We start from the raw sequence: 25,136 nt of genomic DNA on the forward strand, positions 1-25,136 counted from the left end.
ATTCTGAGGCTTAATATCAATTACAAACTGTTTGGCCTATTAGCTCAAGCTTATTATTAACTAGCTCTTACAACTTAAATTAACCCATTTCTATTATTCTATATTTTATCATGAGGCTTATGGCTTGTTGACTCACATCTTGACTCTCCAGTGACTGTTTGCATCTCCCTGACTCTGCCCTTCTTCTCCCTATAGTTTTGCTTGGCTTTTCCACCTAGCTATAGTCTGCTTGGCTATTGGCCAAATCAGCTTCTTGATTAACCAATGGCAATAAAACATATTCACAGCATTTCAGAGGGGCATCTCACATCAACTGTGCCTTGGCTGTTGAGGTCCAAAAAGGCTAGCAGAATCCAAAAGCTTTTCAGTCCCTCTAAGCAAGAGATTTCTGCCAATATATTGTCAGAAAGCCCTTAAGCCAAGAGGACATGAAGCTCAGGACCAAAAATGCCCAAGATTCAGCGTCTTATTAGTCCTGCAACACCACTGCAATGCATTATTCTGAAGAAGCATGTGCTAAGAGGATGTATAACACACTAACACCACTGCCAGCATTGTTCTGAAGAAGCATGCGCTAAGAAGATGTATAACACACTAACACCACTGCCAGCATTGTTCTGCAGAAGCATGCGCTAAGAGAGTGTATAATACGCTAAACTTTGGCTAAGAGAATGAAGGAAACCAAAGAAAATGTCAGGAACAGATAGCTAAGTGTCATAGGCTGTCTTCACTGAGAGCATCCACTTCTGAGTCCAGTCTAAGATAGGACTTTAAGACTAACAAAAAGCTGGGAGGTGGTGGTGCACGTGTATAATCTCAGCACTCAGGAGGCAGAAGCAGGCGGATCCCTGAGTTTGAGGCCAGCCAGGTCTATAGGGCAAGTTCCAGTATAGCCAGGGCTACAGAGAGAAACCCTGTCTCAAAAAAAAAAAAAAAAAAAAAAAAAAAAAAAAAAAAAAAAAAAAAAAAAAAAAAAAAAAAAAAAAAAAAAACAACAACAACAACAAATCAAACAGGACTGGAGAGATGACTCATTGGTTAAGACCACTGACTATTCTTCCCGAGGTCCTGAGTTCAATTCCCAGCAACCACATGGTGACTCATAACAACCTGTAACGAGATCTGATGCCCTCTTCTGGCCTGCAGGCATACATGCAGGCAGAACACTGTATCCATAATAAGTAAATAAATTTATTTTTTATTTTTAGAAAGGAGAACACTCGTTCATTTCCCTGCCACCCAGACCCGAATAATCACACGGAAACTGTTTGGCCAATGACTCAGGTGTTTTCCTAGCTAGTTCTTATATCTTAAATGAACCCATTTCTGTTAATCTGTGTGTCGCCACAATGCTGTGGCTTACTGGTAAGGTTCTGATGACTGTCTCCTTTGTCAGCTACCTGAAGTCTCCCTGACTACACCTACTCTCTCTCTATCTCTCTGTTCGGATTTCCCACCTGACTTTATTCTGCCCTACCATCGGCCAAAGCAGTTTCTTTATTAGTCAATGGTAATAAAACATGCTCACAGCATACAGAGGGGAATCCCACAGCAGAAGAGGGAGAAGCAACTGACTTTGCATGTGTGCTCTGGCATGCACAAGCTTGTGGGCACATGTGCACACACACATACATAATGGGATTTCTAATTAATCTTAATAATAAAAACCTGGAGTCAGGTATTCGTGGGTGAAAGCTGAAAGATCAGAGAAACAGAACAGCCAGTCATTAGTTCTTGCAAACTCCTCAGACTGAATGGGGTCTCTTCAGGTCCTCAGACCGAATCTTGTCTCTACAGAACCTCAGACTCAGAATGAAGTGAGCTCATGTCTCCTCCTGCCTTATGTTCCTCTCTCTGTCCATCCATATCCCTTCCTGTCTCCACCTCCCTAGTGCTGGGATTAAAGGTGTGAGTCACCACTGCCTGGCTTTGTTTCTCTTTTAGACTGAATCAATCTTGTGTAGCCCAGGGCAACCTTGAACTCACAGAGATCCTCCTGCCTCTGCCTTCTGAGTGGTGGGAATACAGGTGTGTGCCAGGACTGTCAGGCCTCTGTGGCTATATAGTGACTTAGCTCTGCACTCTGATCTCCAGGCAAGCTTTACTTGTTAAATAATATCAACAAAATATCAACACATATACACATTTTCAAAAATGCTTCGTTTTTTTAAAAGCTAAAGCATTTATTACAGGGCTTGGCAAATGCCTCTAATCCGGTTTTCAGGAGGCCGAGGCAGGAAGATTAGAAGTTCAAGGCTAGCTTGTGCTACACAGCTAAAGAGACCCTATCTGAACAAAAGCAAGAAACAAAACAAAGTGAGGTGGAGCGGAGCAGGAAGAGGGGCGGAAACAGTGGTTGGTATGTATTTTTTTTTTCAAGACAGGGTTTCTCTGTGGTTTTGGAGCCTGTCCTGGAACTAGCTCTGTAGACCAGGCTGGTCTCGAACTCACAGATGGTTGGTATGTAAAGTGAATAAAATTTTAGAAAAAAAGAAACAAAACAAAATGAAACAACTCTCCTCCTAACCCTCCTTAAGTATTTAAGCAGGCATTTTATTTTTTAAATTGTTTTTATTGAGATATATATTTTTAATCCACTCCCCTCCCTTCCTCCTCCCTACCCTCTCTCATGGTCCCCATGCTCCCAGTTTACTCAGGAGGTCTTGTCTCTTTCTATTTCCCATATAGATTAGATCCATGAATGTCTCTCTTGGGGTCCTCTTTGTTGTCTAGGTTCTCTGGGATTGTGAATTTGTAGGCTGGTTTTACTTTGCTTTATGTCTAAAACCCACTTATGAGTAAGCATATGTTATATTTGTCTTTCTGGGTCTGGGTTACCTCACTCAATATGATGTTTTCCAGATCCATTCATTTGCCCACAAATCTCAAGATGCCATTATTTTTTTTCTGCTGTGTAGTACTCCATTGTGTAAATGTACCCCATTTTCCTTATCCAGTCTTCGCTCGAGGGGCATTTAGGTTATTTCCAGGTTCTGGCTATGACAAACAATGCTGCTATAAACATAGTAGAGTATATGTCCTTGTAGTAAGATTGAGCATCCTTAGGGTATATACCCAAAAGTGGTATTTTGCTGGATCTTGAGGAAGGCTGTTTCCTAATTTTCTGAAAAACTGCCATACTGATTTTTAAAATAGCTGAACAAGTTTGCACTCCCACCAGCAATGGAGGAGTGTTCCCTTTACCCCACACCCTCTCCAGCATAAGTGGTCATTAGAAAAACATGGAACGCTTCACGAATTTGCGTTTCACCCTTGTGGAAGGGCCAAGTTAATCTTCTCTGTATTGTTCCAATTTTAGTTTGTGTGCTGCTGAAGCGAGCACTAAGCAGGTGTTTCTCTAAACTCCCTACACGAGGAACAGCCCATGTTCACACCTGGGTCCCTATGAGGCGGGCCACACTCTCATCAACACCTTCACCCGTGCGGGTCTAGGGTGGATTTAGGATTCTCAGCGTCTCCCAGTACAGACCATCAGAGCACAGACTCCGTGTTCTGCTCAGAACTCAGGGCCAGCAGTCGCCAGTCCAGGCTGTAGAAGGAACCAGAAACAAACCCGGCCATCAGCGTCCTCTGGATGTATTGTCTGGTGAGGTGCCCTTAAGGAAACTAGTCTGACCAGACAAGTGCGGCTTCTGCGGATGTGGGCTTACCGCCATCTCGTGGCAGATTATAAAATTGCAAACACACAGAATTTGCTGTGAGGTATGGTCAGATTCCAGAAAGAGATTCCAGACAAAGTCCAAGGGAACTTCATCCTCCGGGAACATCAAGGCCCCATTTAGAACTTGTATAGGCACAGACCAGTGATAGAAGAACATGGTTCTGGGGCATCCTGCATCTGTATTCCCGAATGCAGGACATCCTGGATGTCATGAAGGCAAAGAGCACTGGCATATGCTCGAACCTGTCTTGTGTGGGACTGAACTTTATACACTTGTGAGTAAACCTTTCAGAAGGAAACACGAACATCTGTGTTCCTGGAAGGACTAAGAACACTCAGAGACCATCGGTTGCCTTGCCACAGGGTCAGACTTGCTGTTGTAATGTAAATTACGTTGGTAAACTGTCATACGCTATTAAAACTGATTGAAAATGGACTCTTGGATCAGGGGGACCCTTCCTTGTCTCCTGTGTCCTGTGCCAGGCTGTCCAGGAGAGGGAAAATCAGCAAGCAGCTAAGGGCATTGAAAACACTGAGTCTCTGAGAATAGCTGGACCATTTCCAGCAAGGTTTGCCGTGGTGCAAAGCACCTGCAGAGGAAACAAGAAACAGGTGCTTAGCCATCAAGAGAAGGCCCTCACGTGGGAGCCACGGCCAGCTGCTCCCGCCTCAGGTGATTTCTGTGGACTGCCTCTGAGTTTCTGACTTGATGTCACCTTCGTTTTCTCTCCTAGTTCCTGTACTCCAGTCAATTCTGTTGGGTGTTATTAGCACCCAATTTGTTTTTCTGTTTATTGCTTCTCTCAATTGGATGTTTATTCTTTTATTTCTCTCTCTCTCTCTCTCTCTCTCTCTCTCTCTCTCTCTCTCTCTCCATAGTAACAAACGATCATATATAATACACAGTGTGTATGTAAAATGTAACAATTTTATATAATACATTGCATATATATTCACTCATTCAGAACAGCACGGCTATGCAGCTCACTATTTGGACTACAGCAGTGCTGGCGTGGCTTTGGCTTTCTGCGTGGACTGTGGACGCAGAGGAGATCAGGTGTGGCCCTGAATTAGCCATCCTGCTGTGCTAAAACAGAAGAGAGAACGCATTCTCCGGCCTCTGGCTGCAAGGTGGCCCTGTCTGGAGGTGGAGTGGGGACACATGGGAGGTGCTAAGACACATGCTCTGCCAGACAGTCTCTGGCTGCTTCACCTGTGGTTCAGGGGATGTCCAGGAGAGACCACTCATGGTGACGCAGCTGTGTGAAGACCTCACCGAGCAGCTCAAGTCTCCAAATTATTCATTGTCCTGGGTTCAGGTTCCAGTGGGCCTCAGCAGCATTTCCCATCATCCTCTTGGAAGCACTGCCCCAGCAGTCCCATGGAGGCATCTCTCCACCATCTCCTTTGCTGTTGGTACAACTGTGACATATGTCCGAATCATTCTGCAAACCAGGTGTTAGGAGCCAGGAGTTATAAGCAACAGAGCAAGCTCATAGAAAAGGAAACGAAAATGAATTGCCTTTCAGGAACTTTACTTTATTAAGGGGGTTTTAGACTCGTTGCTATAGGCAAGGAGACTGTGCAGTCGGCGGCATCAGAAGGAACAGACACGGCAGCATGAAGGAGGTCCTGAAGGGAGAGAGCCTTCAAATCCCCTCAGTTCTGGGACATCGGGAGAGTCGCTGGATCATATGATAGACAGTGCCACTGGGCCCTAAAGGCACTGGGGAACTAAGAGGGTTGCTTGCTGTTACAGATTGTGTTTCGTTGCAGAGGGTTGCTCTAAACCTACACGCTACAAGTCAGGGAGCCATGGTAAGGACTGGACATGACTCCAGACAGACTTGTGTTTGGGCAGTGGGGAAGGAGGCAAGTCAACTGCCAAAGACGAGAGAATTTGAGGGTGTGTAGAGCAAGGTCACGGCAGTCCCTGGCTGCCTTGCTGGGGATTGCAAGAGTTGTGTGATTTGAGCTAGGGAGCTGAGCTAGAGGGACCTTGAGTTAACAGAGGGGCAGGGCTTAAGCCCTTGTCCAAAGCCTCTGATGCTCCCTGTCCCAGCTAAAGGCTCACCAGGCCCCTGTTTGTGCGTGGAGCCCAGAGCTTCTCGTTCTCACGATCAGCCGTTCCCACAGGCTTGCTACCCCTTGGCTCCCTCCATCTGCTGCTAAGGTGGCCCCTCCTCCTCTCTCTGCCAACTCTGTCCCATAACTGCCCTGCCTGTCACTCACTGCAATACACAGGTGCCAGAACAAAGAGCACGTGTTGCCCACTTGCAGCTGTTGACAGAGGGTGAGAGCTGGCAGTCCAGGGGAGAAGTGGCATTGGTCCTTGATCTGCAGGAAAACTCTAGGGATCTGCTGTGAGTTAGCTACCCTGGTCCCTGTGGCATGAAGACATTAAGGGTTGTCAGGGCGTGGAGGAGGGGCCTCCTTAGCAGCAGGTGGAGGGAGCTAAGGGGCAGCAAGCCTGTGGGAAAGGCTGCTTGTGAGAATGAGAAACTGGAAGTGAGACACTCGAGACTCCAGGGACTCCCAGCACAGACATTCTCACACCACAGACAGGGCTGAAACTCTCGGTGTGACTACGGAGAGCCTCTTTGACGTCTCGTGAGTAACAAGTTTGAGATTTAGTCAGAGACTGACGTCGTGGACGCTAAAGAACCGCAGCAGCTCCTCAGAGCGGGCAGTCTCTCCCACGGGAGTCAGAGGCTGGGGATGCAGCTGTGGGGTGGGAGTAGAGTGTGTGCCCTGTGCACACACAGCCTGAGGTTTGATACCCAGCCCTGCAACATGAGAAGGGAGTCAGGATGCTGGTTTGGGAAGCAGAGGGTCCCTACAGCACAGCACCAATCCCTAGGTGGTGTGGCTCGGCCGTGGCGGTGGGTCTAGGCAGCCTTCATGGGACACTCAGCAATGCATCATTGGCCCCATCACAGCCCATGAAGGCTGAAGGATGGGCTCTGTGAAGAACAATGCGTATGCTTTATTTGTATTATTATTAATATTATTATTTTGTTGTTACATTTTTGAGACATTCTCACTATGTTGCTCAGGCTGACTTTAAACTACTGAACTCAGATAATCTTCCTGCTCCGGGCTCACAAGTTGCTGGGACCACAGGCGGGTGCCACTGTCTTAGGTCCTGGTGTCCGGCCATGAAGGGGTCAAGCAGGTAAAAGGATAACGGTGAGGAGGTGGCTGTAGAAGGAGCAGGGCCAGGGCCTGGTTTGTGCGTTGATTCCCCAGCTGCCCCAGTACCCAGCAGCCTCCTCTGCGCTCCGTCCCTCCCCTGCAGGCCTGGCCATCTCTGCACACTCTGCACCCTGCGGGCTGTTGTTTCTTCCTCTGCATGCCACCGGGTGTCCATGTCCTCAGCAATCCATTCTGAGTTTCAGTCCCTTCATCAAAACTTAGACTTGAAGTCAAAAATCCATGCCTGGGAGACCTGGGATTTAAGGGTCTCTGCTCATTTATAGGACAATGGGATCCGTCACCTAAGGGCGAGCCACTTTCTTTTTCTAGTTATCCGATGAGAAATGAAATAATTCATACCTAAAGACATCAAAATGATTTCAAAGTTATTTAAACCTTGGAACAAAGCATCTTCCATTGAGAAAATACTAAAATTGCTCCGGGAACACCATGTGTGCCTGTTAATTTGAACTGCAATCTTGATCCCACCTATATTCATCCGGAAGGAGTGTTGGTACAGCATTATCTAGATGACATTGGCCTCTGTGTGTGTGTGTGTGTGTGTGTGTGTGTGTGTGTGTGTGTGTGTAGGGGTTGTCTTGTTAGTTGGGTGTGATGACCTTCCAGAATGTGGGTGGTAGCATTTCCATGGATGGGGCCCTGAACTCTATTTAGAACAGTAAGAAGGCTAGCCGGCCATCAGAGCACCAAGTCTGCAGGGATCCATTCATTCATTCATTCTCTGCTCTTGACTTCGGCTGTGGTTTTCCTTCCTTGACTTGCCCACAACAGTGGTCTGTGTACTGGATCTACAAACTGAAGTAGAGACCCGTTCTTCCCAAAGCTGCTTCCAGTCAGGATGAGTATTTTATCAGAGCCACAGAAATTAAACCAGGGCTGGATAAAAGCGGGTGCACAGTTGCTTCTTCACCCACCCCCACTTTCTTTTTCAATGGTTTTTAGAACAAAGCAAACAAAGAGACCCGGGATTGTTAAAGGTTGTGGATAAGATTATAGTTTAATGTGTGGAACAATGAGAGTAAGCTAAGGGAGTTCTCTTCCAAATGCTGGCCTGGAGAGAGGTTTCAGACAGTAAAAGCAGTTGCCTTGCAGGCACAAAAACCAGTTCAATGCCCAGAACCCTTGTAAAACAGAAAACAAAGAGCTGTGGTGGTGCATGCTGGGAAGCAGAGGCAGGTGAATCCGGGGCTCCTCTGACCGGCCGGTCTAACCTACTTACTGCGTTCCGAGGTGCTGAGAGACTGCCACACACACACACACACACACACACACACACACACACACACGCCTGGCATTGCTACAGCTCACTAACCATTTACCTTCCAAACCATGTGTCAGAACTGAGCACGTCAGTATTCCGACACTCGCATCAGACAGCCACTTTTGGCACGAGCTTTGTGTTTCTGCGTCCCCAGTTCAGGTTCGCCATCTGCCTCCGCAGCACTTCAAGGACTAGAGTCCCACGAGCTTCTGATGAGGCAGAAGAGACTTACTAATGCTAACCATGACTTTGGGTAAAGCCGCCTAAAGATCAGTCTCAGCGCCAGGCACAGTGGCACCGGCCTGTAATCCCGGATCTTTGTAGAGCTGAGGCAGGAGGATTTCCAAGTCAGAAAGGTCTTAGACTATAGCACAGTGGCGACTCACTTGCAGAGCCTTGTGTGAGACCCCAGGTTCAATTCCCGATTTAAACCAACAACAAATCCACTTGGTCCTAGAGGCTAGCATGCTTTCCACTGTCCTGGGGCTAACCTGAAGCTAGGGGTGACCACAATCTCCAGCTCCATTTCAGAACAGGAATAAAAGCACTTTCAACTACAAACTAGCCAAGTTTACCTGCCATGGGATGAATGTTGAACTATGCTAGAAGCTGCCAAGCCCTTCACCCTGCCTGGAACACAAACCCAGCTTGCCCGCTCAGACTCCACCCACCTCAGAGGGGAGCTGTAGGAAACCACTTCCTGAAGCAGAAGCAAGCTCACAGGCTGGTAGCGAGACCATGGACCTCACTTCCTACTTGGTTCCTGCTTCCCAGGTTGCTGTCCCACAGCCTGGCTGAGAGGAAAAGAAGGAACTGGGTACAGGATCATTGCGATTTGCCACCAGGGATGGTAAACATCCTCTTAGCATCACGTGAGTCCCAGGAGGGCTTCTGTTGCTTTCCCAAGCTATGTCCTTGTTTTGGGCCACCACTGGGTCTGCGACCCCCTCACGAACATTTCTGAATACGTTTATGTTCATAAGCACTTCACTCTAATCCAGCATCCCCCAAAGCCTCTTTTGTGGACTGCTAATCCCAGAATGCAAGAGCCACCAAGGTTTCTTATCAACCACACTGGGGAGAGCTTGGCTATTGGTGTCCACCTGCCCGCTGGAAGACTTCGCTTAATTTCCATAGTTATTTGGGCCTCTCTCTCTCTCTCTCTCTCTCTCTCTCTCTCTCTCTCTCTCTCTCTCACACACACACACACACACACACACACACACACACACACACGCAGGTTTCACAGAGGCGTTTGGAGTGTGTGACTTCACACCCCCACGTTACATAGTAAAGGATGAGGCATTGTCGTTGTCTATGATCTCGCTGGTCTGCCGGGAAGCATAGCTTTCTGAGTACACCCGCGCGCAGAGGAAGCCCGGCACCTTGTTCTTTCTCCTCGCACACCACACATCCTTCATGATCTTCACGAAGTAGTTTCTGAATTTCTGTCCAATAAATGCATACAACACGGGGTTGAGGCAGCAGTGGAGGAAAGCCAGGACCTCAGCCACGTTCCTGGCGTAGGCGAGGCGGATCTCGCCACTGCAGGACCGGTCCATTTTGCCCGTGTTTACTGCAGTCATGAGCAGGACCACGTTGTGAGGGATTTGACAAGCTAGGAACACAAGGACCACAGCGATGACCACACGGATAGCTCTGTGCCTTTTAGAATTCTGGGCCTGCACCAAAGTTTTGATGATGAACAGGTAGCAGAATACCATAAACAGCAGAGGGATGAAGAAGCCGAAAAGCAGCTCAAGCCCCAGCCCCAGCAGCTTCCAGGTGATGGGCTCCGAGACAGACTTGTACTGGGGCTCACAGACCTCTATTCCACCCTGGAACGGGTATTTCTTGTTGAAGATAAACGTGGGACTTGAGATGAAGACTGATATGGCCCACACCACCAAACAGATGATCTTGCTGTGTGCCAGCGTTCTGGATCGGACCCGGAAAGATTTGGTTGCCTGAACGATGGCGATGTACCGGTCCAGGCTGATACAGGCCAGGAGCAGCATCCCGCAGTTAAAATTGACGGCGTAGATGCCTTTCATCAGTTTACACAGGGAATTGCTGAAAACCCAAGTGCCAGTGGCGTGAGTCACTGCCCAGAACGGCAGAGTGAGGACAAACAGTATGTCTGTGATGGCCATGTTCAACAGGTAAACATCAGTCATGGACCTGGCCTTCTTGTAGAAGGCAAAGGTCATCACTACCATAATGTTGCCCAGGAGGCCAAAGACACATATTAAAGAGTAGGCGATCGGCACAAATACTCTGGTGAACTCTCTGACCTCCTGCAAGGAGCACGGCGCGTCGTCTGGAGACACCGATAAGGGCAAGTCGTCCGGAGACACAGATAAGATGGAGTCAGAGTACTCCTCATAGCCCTCCGTGGAGTTCATTGTCTCCTGGAAAACAACGAAAACAGAGTCAGCCGCGGCATATTTTCAAGCGACCGTGCTTATTGGCACTCCCACTCCCTGCCAACACAAAGCAGCTCCTCACTTCATGCATGACGGTCCTGGGTGTCGGTGGGAAATCCAGACCTGGCGTGGAAAGTGCGAGGGTGGTTTCGGCCATACACAACTAGCACAGGCTTTAGGAGAGCTGAGGCGAAGCTACAGAGGAGAGGAGGTAAAACGGGCTTCAGTTATGCTGTGTTCTGGAACATTCTGCCCCATCGGAACATACTGCGCTGCCTGTTGTGTGATGTGAAAACACCCCCTGAACAGGATCTCCGATGCTTTCTGCAGAGCCCTCCGGGGAGTGAGCACGGTGAGCAAGGCAGGCTCTGCAGTGCCGCAGGCCAGTGCTGTTGGCTTGGACGCAGCCATAAAGAGTGCAGAAATGAATGGGCCTGACCAGACTTGGTTAGCTATAGACCGTGACTTTCTGATTTCTAATTTCTGGCTTCAGAAAAGCCATATCAGAAAAAAAAAAAACAAAAAACCCACAGGTTTTGATCTGTGTGAGAACCTTCACCCAAAAAATCCAGTGAAGACTATTCAAGAAAATCTCACAGAATGAAAATCTATAAATATCTCGATGTGGATAGAAAGAACTCGTGATTGATTTGAGGACTGAAGAGATAGTTCAGTGGTTAGGAACACACGCTGCTCTTCTGAAGACCTGGGATTGATTCCCAGCACCACCCATGTCAAGTGGCTTATAGTTAGTTGTAGCAGTTCCAGGGAGGTGAAGCCCTTCTGGCCCCTGAAGGCAGCTCTGTGCATGTGGCAGAAGCTTACTGGGATCAACATCATGAATAGACACAGTCCATATGGATAACACCATTATGATTCTACCCTAACAAGAAGACTTAGAAACCAAAAGCTGGGAGCCCAGAGTGGTGGTGCATGCCTGTAACCTCAACACTCAAGAGGCTGAGGCAGGAGGATAGTGAGTTCAAAGCCAATCTGGGATACATAGTCAAACTATTTTGAAAGAAAAAAAAAATCAACAACAAATAAAACAAGTAGCAAAAGATAAGAGGAAAGGAGGGAGGGGGAGAGAGCAGGAGAGGGGGAATGAAGGGAAGTGAGAAGAGGAGGGGGAAAGGGAGGAAGGAAGAGAAGGAGAGATTATAAAAAAAGAAACCACAAAACATTTATGAACAAGGTTTATGTGCTGAAAATCCCAATAGCTGAGAGAAAAGCAATGGTGTGTAGATTTAGGAGAGAGATAAGGCTGAGTGGGTCTCTATCCAGATACATTTTCCTCAAACTGATACAACAGACACTAAGTCGGAACTCCGGAGGTTTTCTAAATTGAGAAACTGGCTAACTGATTCTGATTCTGCAAAGAATTCAAGAAAGAATGAAGTTGGAGGATTCACACAACCTCGTGAGACTTGGGACACTTCAGTGTCAAGGCAGGGGACGCTGGTTAAGGGGAACAGGTCTCTGTGGGACGAACACGGAGTCCAGAAATGAACAACGCAGATATTAACAGTCAGCTGACTTAAACGAGGTCCCAATGTGACTCTGTAGTGTGAAGACTATCTTGAATTTATGTGGGGAAGCTGGTCTTCATCCACAGCTTCTGCCACAAGAAAAGTGAACTCAGATAGGGTGCAGCTCCAAATGCAAGAGCAGAGACAGAGAGCAGCCAGAGGGGACGCAAGGGATCTTTGTGACCCAAGGAATGCAAGAGTTTTCTTAAATAAATTATGAAAAACACATATTGTAAAGTAATAATAATAATAAATTGTGCTTAATAAGAATTAAAACTTTGAAATAAAAAATTAAAAACTTTAGCTCTTTGCAAAAAAACACTTTAGAAAAAAAATTTGAATTGGAAAATAACATTTGTCCTCACGGCCAGGAGGATCTGGGATGTGGCCTGCATCGTCCCCCGGCCAGGCCGGAGGGCCCCGCTAGCAGGGGCCGACACTCGTTCAAATGCCCATTATAGTCAAGAGACGGCATCTTAAATTACATTTACTGATCAGGATGGTGAAGCATTTCCCAAGGACCCAAAATTTGTTCATTGTTCATAGGAGCATGAGCGTGCTGGGCCCAACAGTGAGAAACTCAGCTAACGATGACCTCACACTGCTGTGTCGGCAGCCAGTGCTCTCCGCGAGACTGTAACAGTCACGTTTACCTGAACGCCAGACGCAGTACCTGGAAATACATCAGCTCGCCAAACCACTGCTGTCACCACAAGAATGGTGCACGTTGTTGCTAGGAAATCGCACTGGTCACAGATTGGCATCTGGGCCACCACAGCACACAGAGTCCTGAACACAATCTACCTCATCACTCAATCTGAGTGGAGTTAACGCTCTGGAGACGCAACCTATACATTTTCTGTTAGAATTTGTGATTGATGATAAAGATGTTGGTGAATTCTTTTCTGTTTCTTTTGGGGAGGGTTTTTAAGAAATGATTTATTTATTTTTATTTTATGTACGTGTGTTCAGCCTGTATGTATGTCTGTGTGAAGGTGTCAGAGATCCCCTGGAATCTCTGTGAGCTGCCCTGTGGATGCTGAGAATTGAACCCAGAACCTCTGGAAGATCAGCCAGTGCTCTTAACCACTGAACCATCTCTCCAGTTCCCATTGGTGAATTTTGGTGGTGGGGTTAGATAGGGTTTCTCTGTGTAGCTGTCCTGGAATTCTCTCTGTAGACCAGGCTAGCCTTGAACGCAGAGATCTGCCTACTTCTGTCTCCCGAGTGCTGGGATACCCAGCACCTGTTGGGGAATGAATTCCTAATTAAATGTTTCTGTCTGTCCTTTAAAGAATTTAGAGCAAAACAGACTGTTGGTCTACCAAGAGGAGAGCTGCTGGGGTATAAGCCCACAGTCTACTTTTCTGTGAGCCGATAAACAGCAGTCCAGCTAGCACAGCAAGACGCCGTCAGTCTTGGTCTCGGGCTCCCAGCCTCTCCCTCACACATGCCCACTCTCTGGGTCTTACTATTGCTCCACTAAATCACACACAAGACCCATGTATGTCCACTGATTCCCAGTGCGCAATATGGTCATCTTTGACGTATAAGTGTTCCCAGGTCCACAGTTCTCAGACAAGCATGCCCAGAGACATTCTAAAGAACAAACTGAGAATCTATGAAAAACTGCCCCAAATTACCCTTTGGAGGAAACCTTCAGGGGTCCTGGGAGGGGAAGGATATGAGGACACCACCTTGCCTGCTGTCAGCTGCCTTAGTAGACTGTCACTCTGACACTCTCCGTCAGCCTTTGGTTGGACGTTTCCCCTTCCAGGCCACAGACGCGGTACAGCACTACAGTGTCAGGACAACATCCAAGTGTTTAGCACCCGAAGCTCTTCCTCATCACCGCGTGTGTCTCGGTGAAGTGCGTTACACCTTCAGAACATGAGAGAAAGCCGTTTCTCGGCTTCCGTTTCTTTCTGTCCACTCTAGACATTTCACAGCTACTCAGAGAACGTTGTTGTTAGGCTGCCTACTCCGTGAGTCCAGGAAGGCGGAGCTGCCATCAGAACCTTTCAAATGTAGGGGAGGCTTAGAAGGGCTGGCCATGAAGCAAGAGAACAGAGTCTGGATCCCAGAACCCACGTAAGTGACAGATAAGCGTGGCAACTTGCCTGCAATGTCAGACTTCAAAAGTGGAGACGGGATCCCCAGAGCAAGCCGGCTAGTGAGACTAAGCATGCTCCAGGTTTGATTGACAGACCCTGCCTCAAAGAGGAAGATGGAAAAACAACTGAAGATTTATGACATCAACCTTGGGCCTACACACATGAACACACATATGTGCATATTCCACACACAAACACATGAAAAAGAACAGGGTAAAGATTTTACAATATATCTGTAGATACAGAAAAAATGAATGTCACCACTGAGGTATGGAGTCAGTACGCATCCAAGGATATCATGAAGGACAGACAGTGGTGGTGCACACCTTTAGTCCCAACACTAGGGAGGCAGAGGCAGGCATATCTCTGTGAGTTCAAGGCCAGCCTGGTCTACAGAGTGAGTTCCAGGACAGCCAGTGCTGTTACACAGAGAAACCCTGTCTCAAAATACCCCCCTCCACAAAAAGAATATCATGAAGTAATCTCAGGCACCTGGCATCAAATCAGTGAAGGAGTTACCGTGTGTTTGCTGACATACAGCCATCAGGCCCACCCCAAGCCCTCGAAGTCACCAGACAACAGATAAGGGAAGTGTGACAGACGTTGCAAATCTGTGATTAAATCTGAAATCTGAAAGTAATCCTGAGAAGGAACTGGGTACTGGGTGCCGGCACACAGAGATGGATGGGCCTCCAGCTGGGCAGTGGCTGGGCTGCCAAGGGTTTGAAATAGCACTCTTTGGGTGTGTTGACAGTCCACGTGGAACCTGTTCCCAGGCACACCGAGACAGACATTGACTGACACAGGGCCCATTGAGCATTTCTCATTGTTTACATCAAGTCAAAGAACAGAGAGAGGGGCAACACTCCGCCTTTGAAAACTCCAAGAATCGAAGAAGACAGTGAAGCAGATGGCCCAGGTCCTCGACAAGATTAGAAAGTGCTCTTGACAACTGAGCCGTCTCCGGCCCTGCCCCCATGCTTGCCTTTAAATAGTCGACAGCTCAGATGAAAACTCCAAGTTCTGCAAGAACATAGCATAAGCATTTCTTTGCTAGGAATTTCACCAAGCCTGCCGAGCCGTTCCCACAGGCACAGGAGTCCAGCGGCTGCCCGCTGACTCCACTTCAGTCACTCAGCCTTCAGCCTTAAAACCAGCTGTCTGTCACACCACCAACACGGTGCTTGCCACTCCAAAGATGTCTACTCGTTAATTGTTGGAACCCAGGAGCATGTCAGTTCACCAGGCAAAAGGGGCTGTGCAGACGTGAGTAGATCTGGAGGAGCAGCCACCTGGGATGGACAGAACTGGAGGTGCTTGACCCTCAAGACCCCTCACCTGAGGCAGGAGAAGAGATGGAGGCTTGGGAGGGAAGCATCCTTTGCTGCTCATATTGAAACTGGTTGAGGAGCCACAAGCCAAGCGGGTTTCTTGAGGAGGCTGGCAAGGGCCCTCTCTGACAGCTGTTGTAGAAATAGGAATCTGGGTCGTGCCTCGGGAACTGAGGTCTGCCCACAGCAGATCCTGCTTTACAGGCCCAGAAGAGACCATGGCACTGTGCCCACCTGCCCTGCAGCTGAGGTTGGTGCCAAGTCCCTGGCTGCAGAACTGAAAACCAGGAAGCTTAGCCGTATGAACTTAGCCTGTCAACTTGGTGGCAGTGATAGCAGACTCGTACCGAGCTCAGCAAAATGAGCATTTTTAAAGTTTAACTTTTAGGCCAAAACCACCGAAACCATTAGGCTCAGAATGAGGTCAGCACCAGTCTCTGCACCTGGCCCTGGCCAGATTTACACAGTGATTAGGAGTTGGGAGGGGTCCTTGGTGACTGGCAAGCACAGTGAAGTGGTGTTTAGCTTCAGAAGTGGAAGGTCAGCTAGGAAGGGCATCCATCATGGCATGGGAGATTGTGACTTGAAAGAGGGTCTTTGACTCTGCCCTAAAGTAGAACTCTGCCTGGAAGTAGAGAATGGCGTGAATGCTAGGAAGAATGCCAGATGGTTCAACCACAGCCCAGGCACCCTGGGGACAGGATGGGCTGGACCTCTCGGACCGGGAGCCCTAGACTGTAGGGACGGGTGAGAATGAGATGGGGGACCCAGGAATCCTATCAGCAGAGCTCATTCTCAGAGTACACCCACCAGCCTAGACTGCAGTAAGCCTGTGTGCCTGGAGTTTCTGGGATCTGAACGAGGTCTCTTGGAGACAGGAGAGCGCTACACAGGATCTACTATCCGGTGAGGAGCAGGGACAATGGGGATCTTGAGATGAATGTACGCACCTAGTCAGCTGTGCCCTGCTCTGGGAAAGCACTGCTTCCTAGGCCAAGTGCCCCCTGCTGGCTGTGTGTTTCTGGGAAACCTGCTGTCAGGTGAGGCCTGGGGGTCCATTGGATGCACACTCTCTCCATTCCAACCCACAAAGCTTCAGTTTTGAAGGAATTGCACCGGAAACCCCATTAACAGAAGAAGGCCGTGTTCTCAACTCTTGGTGCACCCCTAGTGGCTCCTGGCTTAACTTCATCAGATGGTAGCTCCATCCGAGGAATCTCCAGTCACCCCATAATCTCACATATCACAGAAGAAGAGGGGGAGATAGATATCTGGGATAGATTCTGGGTGTTCCTTGGGGTGCTGAGGGCGACAGCATGAATCTGTGTCCCTCTCCCTTCGCCACGGTCAAACCTACTACTTATGGGACTTTTTCAGCCCATGTTCTCTGAAGGGGGCTTCGGAAAATGCTGACCCAAAAAAAGCAGACATGAAGGGGCTCCCAGGAGCCTCTCCCTGAGCAGCGCCAGGCTGGACTATAGTGGCTTGCGGTCTCTGTAGTGCTGCCCTGCCTACAAGTCACAGCGACTACCTTTTAGTAGCATGCTGACCCCAGTGACATCACATCCAAGCAGATCCTGTCTCTCCGGCCTGCAAAAACCAATCGCTACTCAAGCTGTGCCCCCTCCCCTCACTGGCTTTTGATCAGAAACCAGCTCTTGGTCACAGCACGGCTTTGGAGGGCTTTTCTCCCCTTTCAGAGACGCTGTCTCCCCCTCTGCTCCCCCTCCCCCATTTCTGCTCTCTCTTCTCTCCCTCTTTCTTCTCCCAGCATCCAAATGAAAAGCTCAGCTCTCCCATGGCTTTCACATTTAAGGTCTGAAACCACATGGGCACACTGCCACTTCCCCTTTCAACGAACGGAGCAGTGCTGGGCACCAAGATGGAGTGTGAGCTCACGTCCTGGGCCAACTCGCTTCTCCCTCTGGATTCTGACATGTCAGAGGAAATTCTCTCAATCACGTAGAAAAAGAAACCACTACTTAGGGAAAATTTAATACTAGTAATACTTTCAGCACAGTGGAAAACAAATCTTTTGTGTTCTGTAGTATGGTTTTCACTGGGTGCACTGTGCAAGGAAAGCAATTCTGAAGGCGATTCGCATCTCACGATCGTGGCAGTTAGTGCCTTAGCTAGTAACCAGAGAGTGAAAGGATAAGCCTGGGGGGATGGCTGCAACTGGCTTTGAGATGGGGCAGAGACAGGCAGCCCAGAGGGGGAGGGAGGGAGGGAGGGAGGGAGGGAGGGAGGGAGGGAAGGAGGGAGGGAGGGAGGGAAGGAGGGAGGGAGGAAGAGAAAGAGATAGCTCAGAAAGCGAGAGAGATTTTATACATGTGCCCAGATGTGTATGTGTGTGCGTGTCTGTATATGTATGTGTGTGCATGCCCATATGCATAGATGCATTGGTGTCATGTTTGCAGGTATGTAAGCATGAATAGTTGTGTATGCGTGCACAAATCTATTGCACATGTCTATAGGCCTGCATGTGTTGTCTATGCATGCGCATTTTTGATGGTATGTATGGGTGTGTTCATGTGTGAGTGTGTGTGTGTATATATACGTATAAGCATGCATGGTATACACTGGCCTCGGTGTGTATGAGTGAGTGCCTATGCAGATGGATGCAGAGGGGTATACATAGACAAGGTGTGTGTGTGTTCACGTGTGTGTGTGTGCGCGCAGCTGTGTGCTGGATATAAATCAAGTTCCAGACACATGCTGGGCGTTGAGATCACTGCTTCCCATCGGTTACTGCTGTCACCTTACAAAGCTCCTCCCAGCAGACAGCATGCCGGGTCCTAGCCGACAGACCACAGCCTATCCGAGACCATGAGCTGTGCTATATCTTCCCCATCGCCTGCCGTCCCACAGCTGGCTCACTTTGCCGTGCCGTTCCCACAGACCTTCAACAGCACTGGCTTAGTTAAAGCTTAGTGGAAGCATCGGGCGTTTCCTCGCTGCATTGCTGGTGTTTGTGTGTGTGTATGTGTGTGTGTTTTAAGTTCACTGGAATCACAGGCGTGCTGGCTTCTCCGCTCAGTCAACCTCAGTGCAGCTGAAAGGCGACTCTGCTTCCTTCTGCTTTTGAGCTGGTGGTTAGGAAGAACCCAGAAGGTATTTTCCAGTGATCTGCGTTCTTTTTTGGCAGCTCACTTCTGTGCTGTATTTTTGTTGTTGTTTTTAGAGACAAGGTCTCACTATTTGACACATGGTGGAGTTTTACCCATAATCCTTTGCATTTAGCTACTGAATTCTGGGAATACGGGTTGGTGTTATATGCACTGCTAGTATTTCCTTTATTTATTTGCAGGAATCAAATCTTTAACCATTTCAAGGGTAGCTGTAATGCAGGCTTTGTGCCTGTTCTATATTTAGGGTGCTGGTCTCCACAATGTCCCACCCACAGTCTCGCGTTGACTAAATCTCTTAACTCCTCTGTCTTACCTTAGCACTTGGTTTCTCAGAATCTCTCTGTGTACTAAGTTAAATAAAGAATTGCAGTTTTGGGGCTCAGAGGGGTGACTCTGTTTTCAGGAGCAAGCTCCACTCTTGCATAGGACCAGAGTCTGTTCCCAGCACACACGTTAGCCAGCTCCTGACTGTTTGTTTATAACTCTGACTTCTGTGGGATCCGACACCTTTAGCCTCCTTGGACACTCACACTGACGTGTTTATATCCCTTCCCAGACACACATATGTACACATAATGAAAAATATATAATAAATCTTAAGAGGGCTCAGAGGTTGAGAGCATTGGCTGTTCTGCCAGAGATCCCGAGTTCAGTTCCCACCAACCACATGCTGGCTCACAACCATCTGTAATAAGATATGATGCCCTCTTTTGGCATGCAGGCAGAATACCATATACATAATAAATAAATAAGTCTTTAAAAATCTTCAGGAAAGCGTTGCATTGCTAGACTTGGTGTAACCAGGGGCAAACAGTTCCCTAGCATTCACGAGGTTTGTGCCTCACTCCCAGCACTGCAAAAGCAGCAGGCTGGACCCTAGGCGCTCAGGAGGGTGAGGCAGAAGAAGAGCAAGTTCAATGCCTGGGTCACATCATGAATTTGAAGTCAGGCTACACACCCTAGTAAGACCTGTCTCAAAATAAAAAGTAAAAATGTACCTGGGAATAAAGATCAGTGGTGGAGTGTTTATCTGGCATGCACAACTCCTAGGTTCAGTTCCTACTAACACACACACACATACATACACATACATACACACAGACACATAGACACAGACACACACACATACATTCACAACACATACATACATAGACACACACACATTCACAGACACATACACACAGACACACACACATGCACATACATACACAGACACAGACATACACACAAATACAAACACAGACATACAAACAAAGACACACATACATACATAACACATACACAGACACACACAGAGACACAGATATACACACATACAGAAACAAACACATATACAGACACATAAACACAGACACACACATACATACATAACACATACACAGACATACATAGACACACACAGAGACACAGACACATACAGAAACAAACACATATACAGATACACAAACACAGGCACACACATACACACAGACACACACATACATACACAAACACATACACAGACACACAAACACAAACATACCTACACAGACACACACACATACACAGACACATACACACAGACACACATACACAGATACCCACAAAGACACAGACACACAGATAGGGACACACACAAATACACACACATAGACACAGGCACACACACATGTACACATATACAGAGACACAGACATACACAGACACAGGAATGCACACACATGCACACACAAAGACACATACACACAGAGAGACACAGACACACACACAGAGACAGAGGCGCACACAAAGACACAGACACACAGAGAGACAGACACAGGCATGCACACACACACACACACAAAGACACATACACACAGACACACACAAACACAGGCGCACACACACAGACACACACGTACGTCCTTTCTAGACTGATATCTCTCAGATATTTCCCAAAGAAAGAAGCAGTGACCACCCGTCTCCAAAGCTCTGGTGTGAGGCGGTGAGAATGAAACCTTTAGATGGGCCCTGCAGAAAGAACTATCTTCGGGAAAACATGCTCTTCTCTGCTAAAACCACAAGGATTGGTACATAAGAAAATTGTAAGGACTTACTGTGTGGAAGCCTGGCTGGCATGCCACACCCCATAGGAAGCTGTCCCGGCCAGACATCCCTACCATGGGTGAGAATGTCCGAGAAGCTAAGACATGTCTGGAAAAAATTAGGAAGGGATACATGCTTACCCCAGGAAATGCTGAGATCCAACGTGGACTGGCCAGCTATCCCTGCCTCAGTGGTTGTCCAAGCTTCAGCCCTAGGAGTGTGAGGACCATTCTGTCAACAGATGTGACCAGCAGTGACCATTAAGAAACGGGTAGCGAGATGCTGGGGTTGCCAGAAGAAAGTCACTAGGTCACTTCCTATTTAAAAGTAACGCCTATCTGCCTGGATGCAAATGGTTAACCATGTACAGCCTGTAAGTTGTAAAAGAATTACGAATCCTCATCATCATCATCATCACCATCATCACTATCAACCACCCCATCACCCTAAGCTGACTTGGAGTCAAACCAGTGCAAAGTGGAAAGAACTTGGCTTTGTGGTTTCTCAAGGAAGAGAGCCTCTGTGCTGTTTTTATGTGAAGTGTTGGGCTGTGTCTCAAACTCTCCTGGGAGGGAGGGTGCTGGAGCCCCCTGGAGGCAGTGCGAGCATTTGCAGCAGAGTGGTCTTAGGGTCAGGGGCTTCGGCTCTGCCCTGCTCTCTCCCACAAGTCCTGCAGGCTCAGGAAGGATGCTGCCCCAGACTACAGTCAGCTCCATGGTCGTCCCTACCTCGAGCACTGGAAAGAGTGGGAGGGCAGTGAGAGGGGGCATGCTGGACAGAGGTGGAGGGAAATGGGCTTCAGCGACGCCGTGAGAGAGGATACACAGGACGGAGATGGAAGGAAGTAGGCTTCATGATGCAGTGAGAGGGGACACACAGGACACACAGACGAAGTGGGCTTCAGCGATGCTAGCTTCCATTCCTGTGCAATGAGATTGAAAGCAGGGATTCCCTAAAGGAGTATTCCTTATCTCCATGAGATGGTTGGTGAGGGTTACCATGACTACCCTGTCCTTAGCCAGATGGGGACTCACGTAAAAAACTCACTTTTAGGTACAAGTGCTTATCGTGTAGCTAGAGCCTCGCTTCTGGAGGGAGGCTCAAAAGAGTCCAAAAGTAACAAAATTCACAAGGTTGAGGAAACTTCTAAGGACCCTCTCCAAGGTTATAAATGCAGTGGCAATTGCTGGTGAGAGGAGGCTGTGTTGGGGGCTCCAGGGATGCAGCTGTTATGCATTATGGTCAATGCCAGGGTGGGGTTCCAGGACACAGCTAACCTCTGAGTCAGCCCCTTAACAACAACAACAACAACACTATTTTACATGTGTGAGCGTTTTGCTTGCATGAATGTTTATACACCATGCGTACATGGTGCCTGTGCTCAAAGAGGTCAGAAGAGGGCATCATAGTCCCTGGAACTGAGGCGTGGATGTTTGTGAGCTGCCGTGTGGCTACTGAGAATCAAGGCTCAGGTCCTCTGCGAAAGCAAGCACTCCTGACCCCTGAGCCATCTCTCTGGCTCCATGGCGGTAAAGAGATGTGTCTTCACGTCTCCAGTGGTCTTAGTGCTAGAGAATTCACAGTTCACACTTCAGCAGCCAGGAGGCAAGTCCCAGGAAATGCTGAATGCCACGCAGCGGAGACACAGCGGTCGACTCCCATCAGGGCTGACTGATCCCCGCTCTCACTTCCTAGACCTGTGGACCACGTGGTCTCGCAACTTGTGGCCTGATGGGCTCAGTCAGAATACACTTTGTTTTATACCTTTCGGCTCCACGGAACCCTGAACTCCCCAAGCTCGAGTGTGACAGCAAAACTGGAACCTGAGGAACCGTCTATCACAGTGGGATCTTTGTTCATTCAGAGTCCTAGCCACTGACAGCACTGTCCAACTTCCCCACCAGAGACACCATGACTCGGGTTGCCTGCCTCTGGGCCTGCATGGGAGGTGAAGTGTCTGCAGCTTGTGGCCATAGCTGTCCCTGTTCCTTGGACAGACGCCTCCTGCCCAAGTCCCGCTACTCTGCTCTATGGCAGAATTTGGGATTTCCCTCGTTCCAAGTGGCCTGGGCCTCTTGCCTGAGGGAGGCCTGTGCTGTGGCAGTATCCTCCCATGTCTAGAACTATCACCACCAGACAGGAAGGAAAGCTGAAAATGCCCCCTTCTGGCCTCAGCTCCTCCCTCCTCCAGGGTTCCTCAGCTTCTGCTTCTTTCTGTGTAGAAGCTGGTACGGGTACCCACCAGGGGGTCCACTGACCTCACCCAAAGGAAGATGCTGGGCTCTTAGGATGCTTAGGGATACATGCTGCTGGCCTGGCCTTTCCACCCAGTGCTACCCACTCCTTTCATGACCTTGTTTGTCATGAAGAGGAGACAGGGTCTCACGCTAAAGCCCCGACTGTCCTGGGAATTCACTGTGTAGACCAGGCTGGCCTCAAACTCACAGGGTTCCCCCTGCCTCTGCCTCCTGAGTGCTGGGATTAAAGGGGTGTGTGTTAGCACACCCAGCTAGAAAGCAGATCTCTTGCAGAGAACTAGTCCCAGAAATGACTCACCTGGAAGAAATAAAAATCAACAAAACAAATTTAACCTTGTCAAGGACAAGAAAAGAATATTAAACAGAAGCCAGCATGTTGGGCCACAGCACTGTGGGAAAACTGCCCCAAAGGCCGCGGACCCATCTTCCTTCCCTGAAAACAGGGATCCAGATCTGAACTTCCCAGAGGCTGGAGGGAAAAGGTCCTCAGGACCTGCTCTGACCTCCCTTCTCCACCCAGGGGAGTGAACCACAGAATACCCTCCCTCTGCCTTTCAGGACTCCCAGTCCAGATGGCTTCCACTCAGGTGGCCACTGCTGCCTGGCCTTTGTAGTTGTTACAGGGCTCTGCTCTCCAAACTACAGTGCTTGTGTGCTCGCTGCCCTAACATTCCTTCCACATCTCAAAGCAAAACCCAAGTTACACATCACCCCGAGAACACCCAAGTGCATTTGTCTTTATCTGGGAAGGCCCCACGCCAAGTGCCACCCACAAATGTGAAATGGCACCGTGCCCCTGGATACTGCGGGGCACACAAGAAAGTAAGCCCCCCGCCCTGACAGCGACAGCACGGGGTTTGTATTAACACTTTCCAGTCTGAACACGACACAGTCAACACGGAAGTTTCCCTTTAGAACAAAATCCAGAGACAGCTGGCTAAGCTGATGCCTCAGCCATCCGGTTTGAGCTGCCACTGTCTGGCAAGCAGTGGGAGGACTTGAGAGTCCTGTAAGGTTCCTGGGCGGAGGAGCACTCCTGACAGACTAGGCTCACAAAGCCACACACTGCTGGTGTTTTAAGTCCGTCTCTACATGGGTAAAAGGCCATAAAGAATCAGAGGGACAAAGGTGCCCAGACTCAGTTTGCAGTTATAACCGAGTCCCATGGGGACTACAGGGAGCTAGGGGCTTCAGAGAGAGCGACGCAGAGACAATGAGGCCCAGAGAGGTGCCAACTGCGGTTAAAGCGCAAATCAAAGTGAGGGAGAGACGCCTAATTAGTATCCAGAAGTCCAAGTCACTAAAAAACCAAAGCAGGGCGAGTGGGGAAGGCGGGAGAGGAAAGTGGAAACTCAGAGACGCGGACTGTGTGTCTAATAGCTCAGACTCTCGGTATGAGTGTGCGCGAGGAAGCTCTGCTCCAGGGAGGGAGCAAATGCTGAAGGTGCCTACAACAGCTGAGGAGAGATCTGAGGACTGGCAGAGACTCAAGCGGGAGTGGAGTCGCGGAGGCGGAAAGCACAAGAGATTTGTTCCAGTCACTCAGCAGGGTCAGCAGCAAAGTCAGCTCTCGCTCTTCACATGTCTCCCTACTCCTTTCCGGCTTCATCCACAGCTGCAGAGGACGGAGGTGTAGAGACTGTCCCAGAGAGTCAGACAAAGATGCAGAAACCATGGGGCGTGGGAAGCAGAGCTCATGAGACCTTGGGGGTCCAGTGGGAGATGCAGAGGATGTGGAGGGCTGGGGACCAGTGGGAGATGCCCATACAGAGGCAGAGATTGTGGCTAAGGAGGTGAAGTGACCACGGGGAATGGACCTGTAGAGTCCACAGGACAAAGGACTTAGTAACTCAAGATGGACCTCTCTCATGCAACAGGCGTCAGCCCTTAACCAAAAGAATGGTTCAACTTTTCTTGGCCGCTTGGCTCTCCTGGCTCTGCTCTTTCTGGGAGCTGGCCTCCGAGTGACTACACCCTCTGGTTCTCCAAGGATATGTAAAGTTCAGTGTCAAAGCCAAGCTGGAAAGGGATCCCTGTGCCCTCACAGAGGTGTTGGTAGTGAGGACTGGGATACCGGCGCTCTGCTCCTCCGCAGATGGGGAGATACTTGAAGGGGAGGGGGGA

General features: G+C 48.8%; 1 protein-coding gene and 1 non-coding gene across 2 annotated transcripts; both read right to left on the reverse strand.

The window, feature by feature from the left end:
- Nucleotides 1-3,236: 3,236 nt before the first annotated feature.
- Nucleotides 3,237-3,343, reverse strand: LOC126497860 (U6 spliceosomal RNA). Its single transcript, XR_007590701.1, has one exon. It is a non-coding gene; the product is annotated as a U6 spliceosomal RNA (small nuclear RNA).
- A 4,523-nt stretch (nt 3,344-7,866) lies between these two features.
- Ccr6 (C-C motif chemokine receptor 6) lies at nt 7,867-21,010 on the reverse strand. The gene is made up of 2 exons (XM_050135885.1): nt 20,895-21,010; nt 7,867-10,570 (listed from the first exon to the last, which is right to left on the reverse strand). The coding sequence occupies exon 2, from the start codon at nt 10,562-10,564 to the stop codon at nt 9,443-9,445; it is 1,122 nt and encodes a 373-aa protein (XP_049991842.1). The 5' UTR covers nt 10,565-10,570; nt 20,895-21,010; the 3' UTR covers nt 7,867-9,442.
- Nucleotides 21,011-25,136: the final 4,126 nt, after the last annotated feature.

The sequence above is a fragment of the Alexandromys fortis genome, unplaced genomic scaffold, assembly GCF_014885135.2.
Source record: "Alexandromys fortis isolate MF-2015 unplaced genomic scaffold, M_Fortis_MF-2015_v1.1 scaffold_23, whole genome shotgun sequence".
NCBI classification, from domain to species: domain Eukaryota; kingdom Metazoa; phylum Chordata; class Mammalia; order Rodentia; family Cricetidae; genus Alexandromys; species Alexandromys fortis.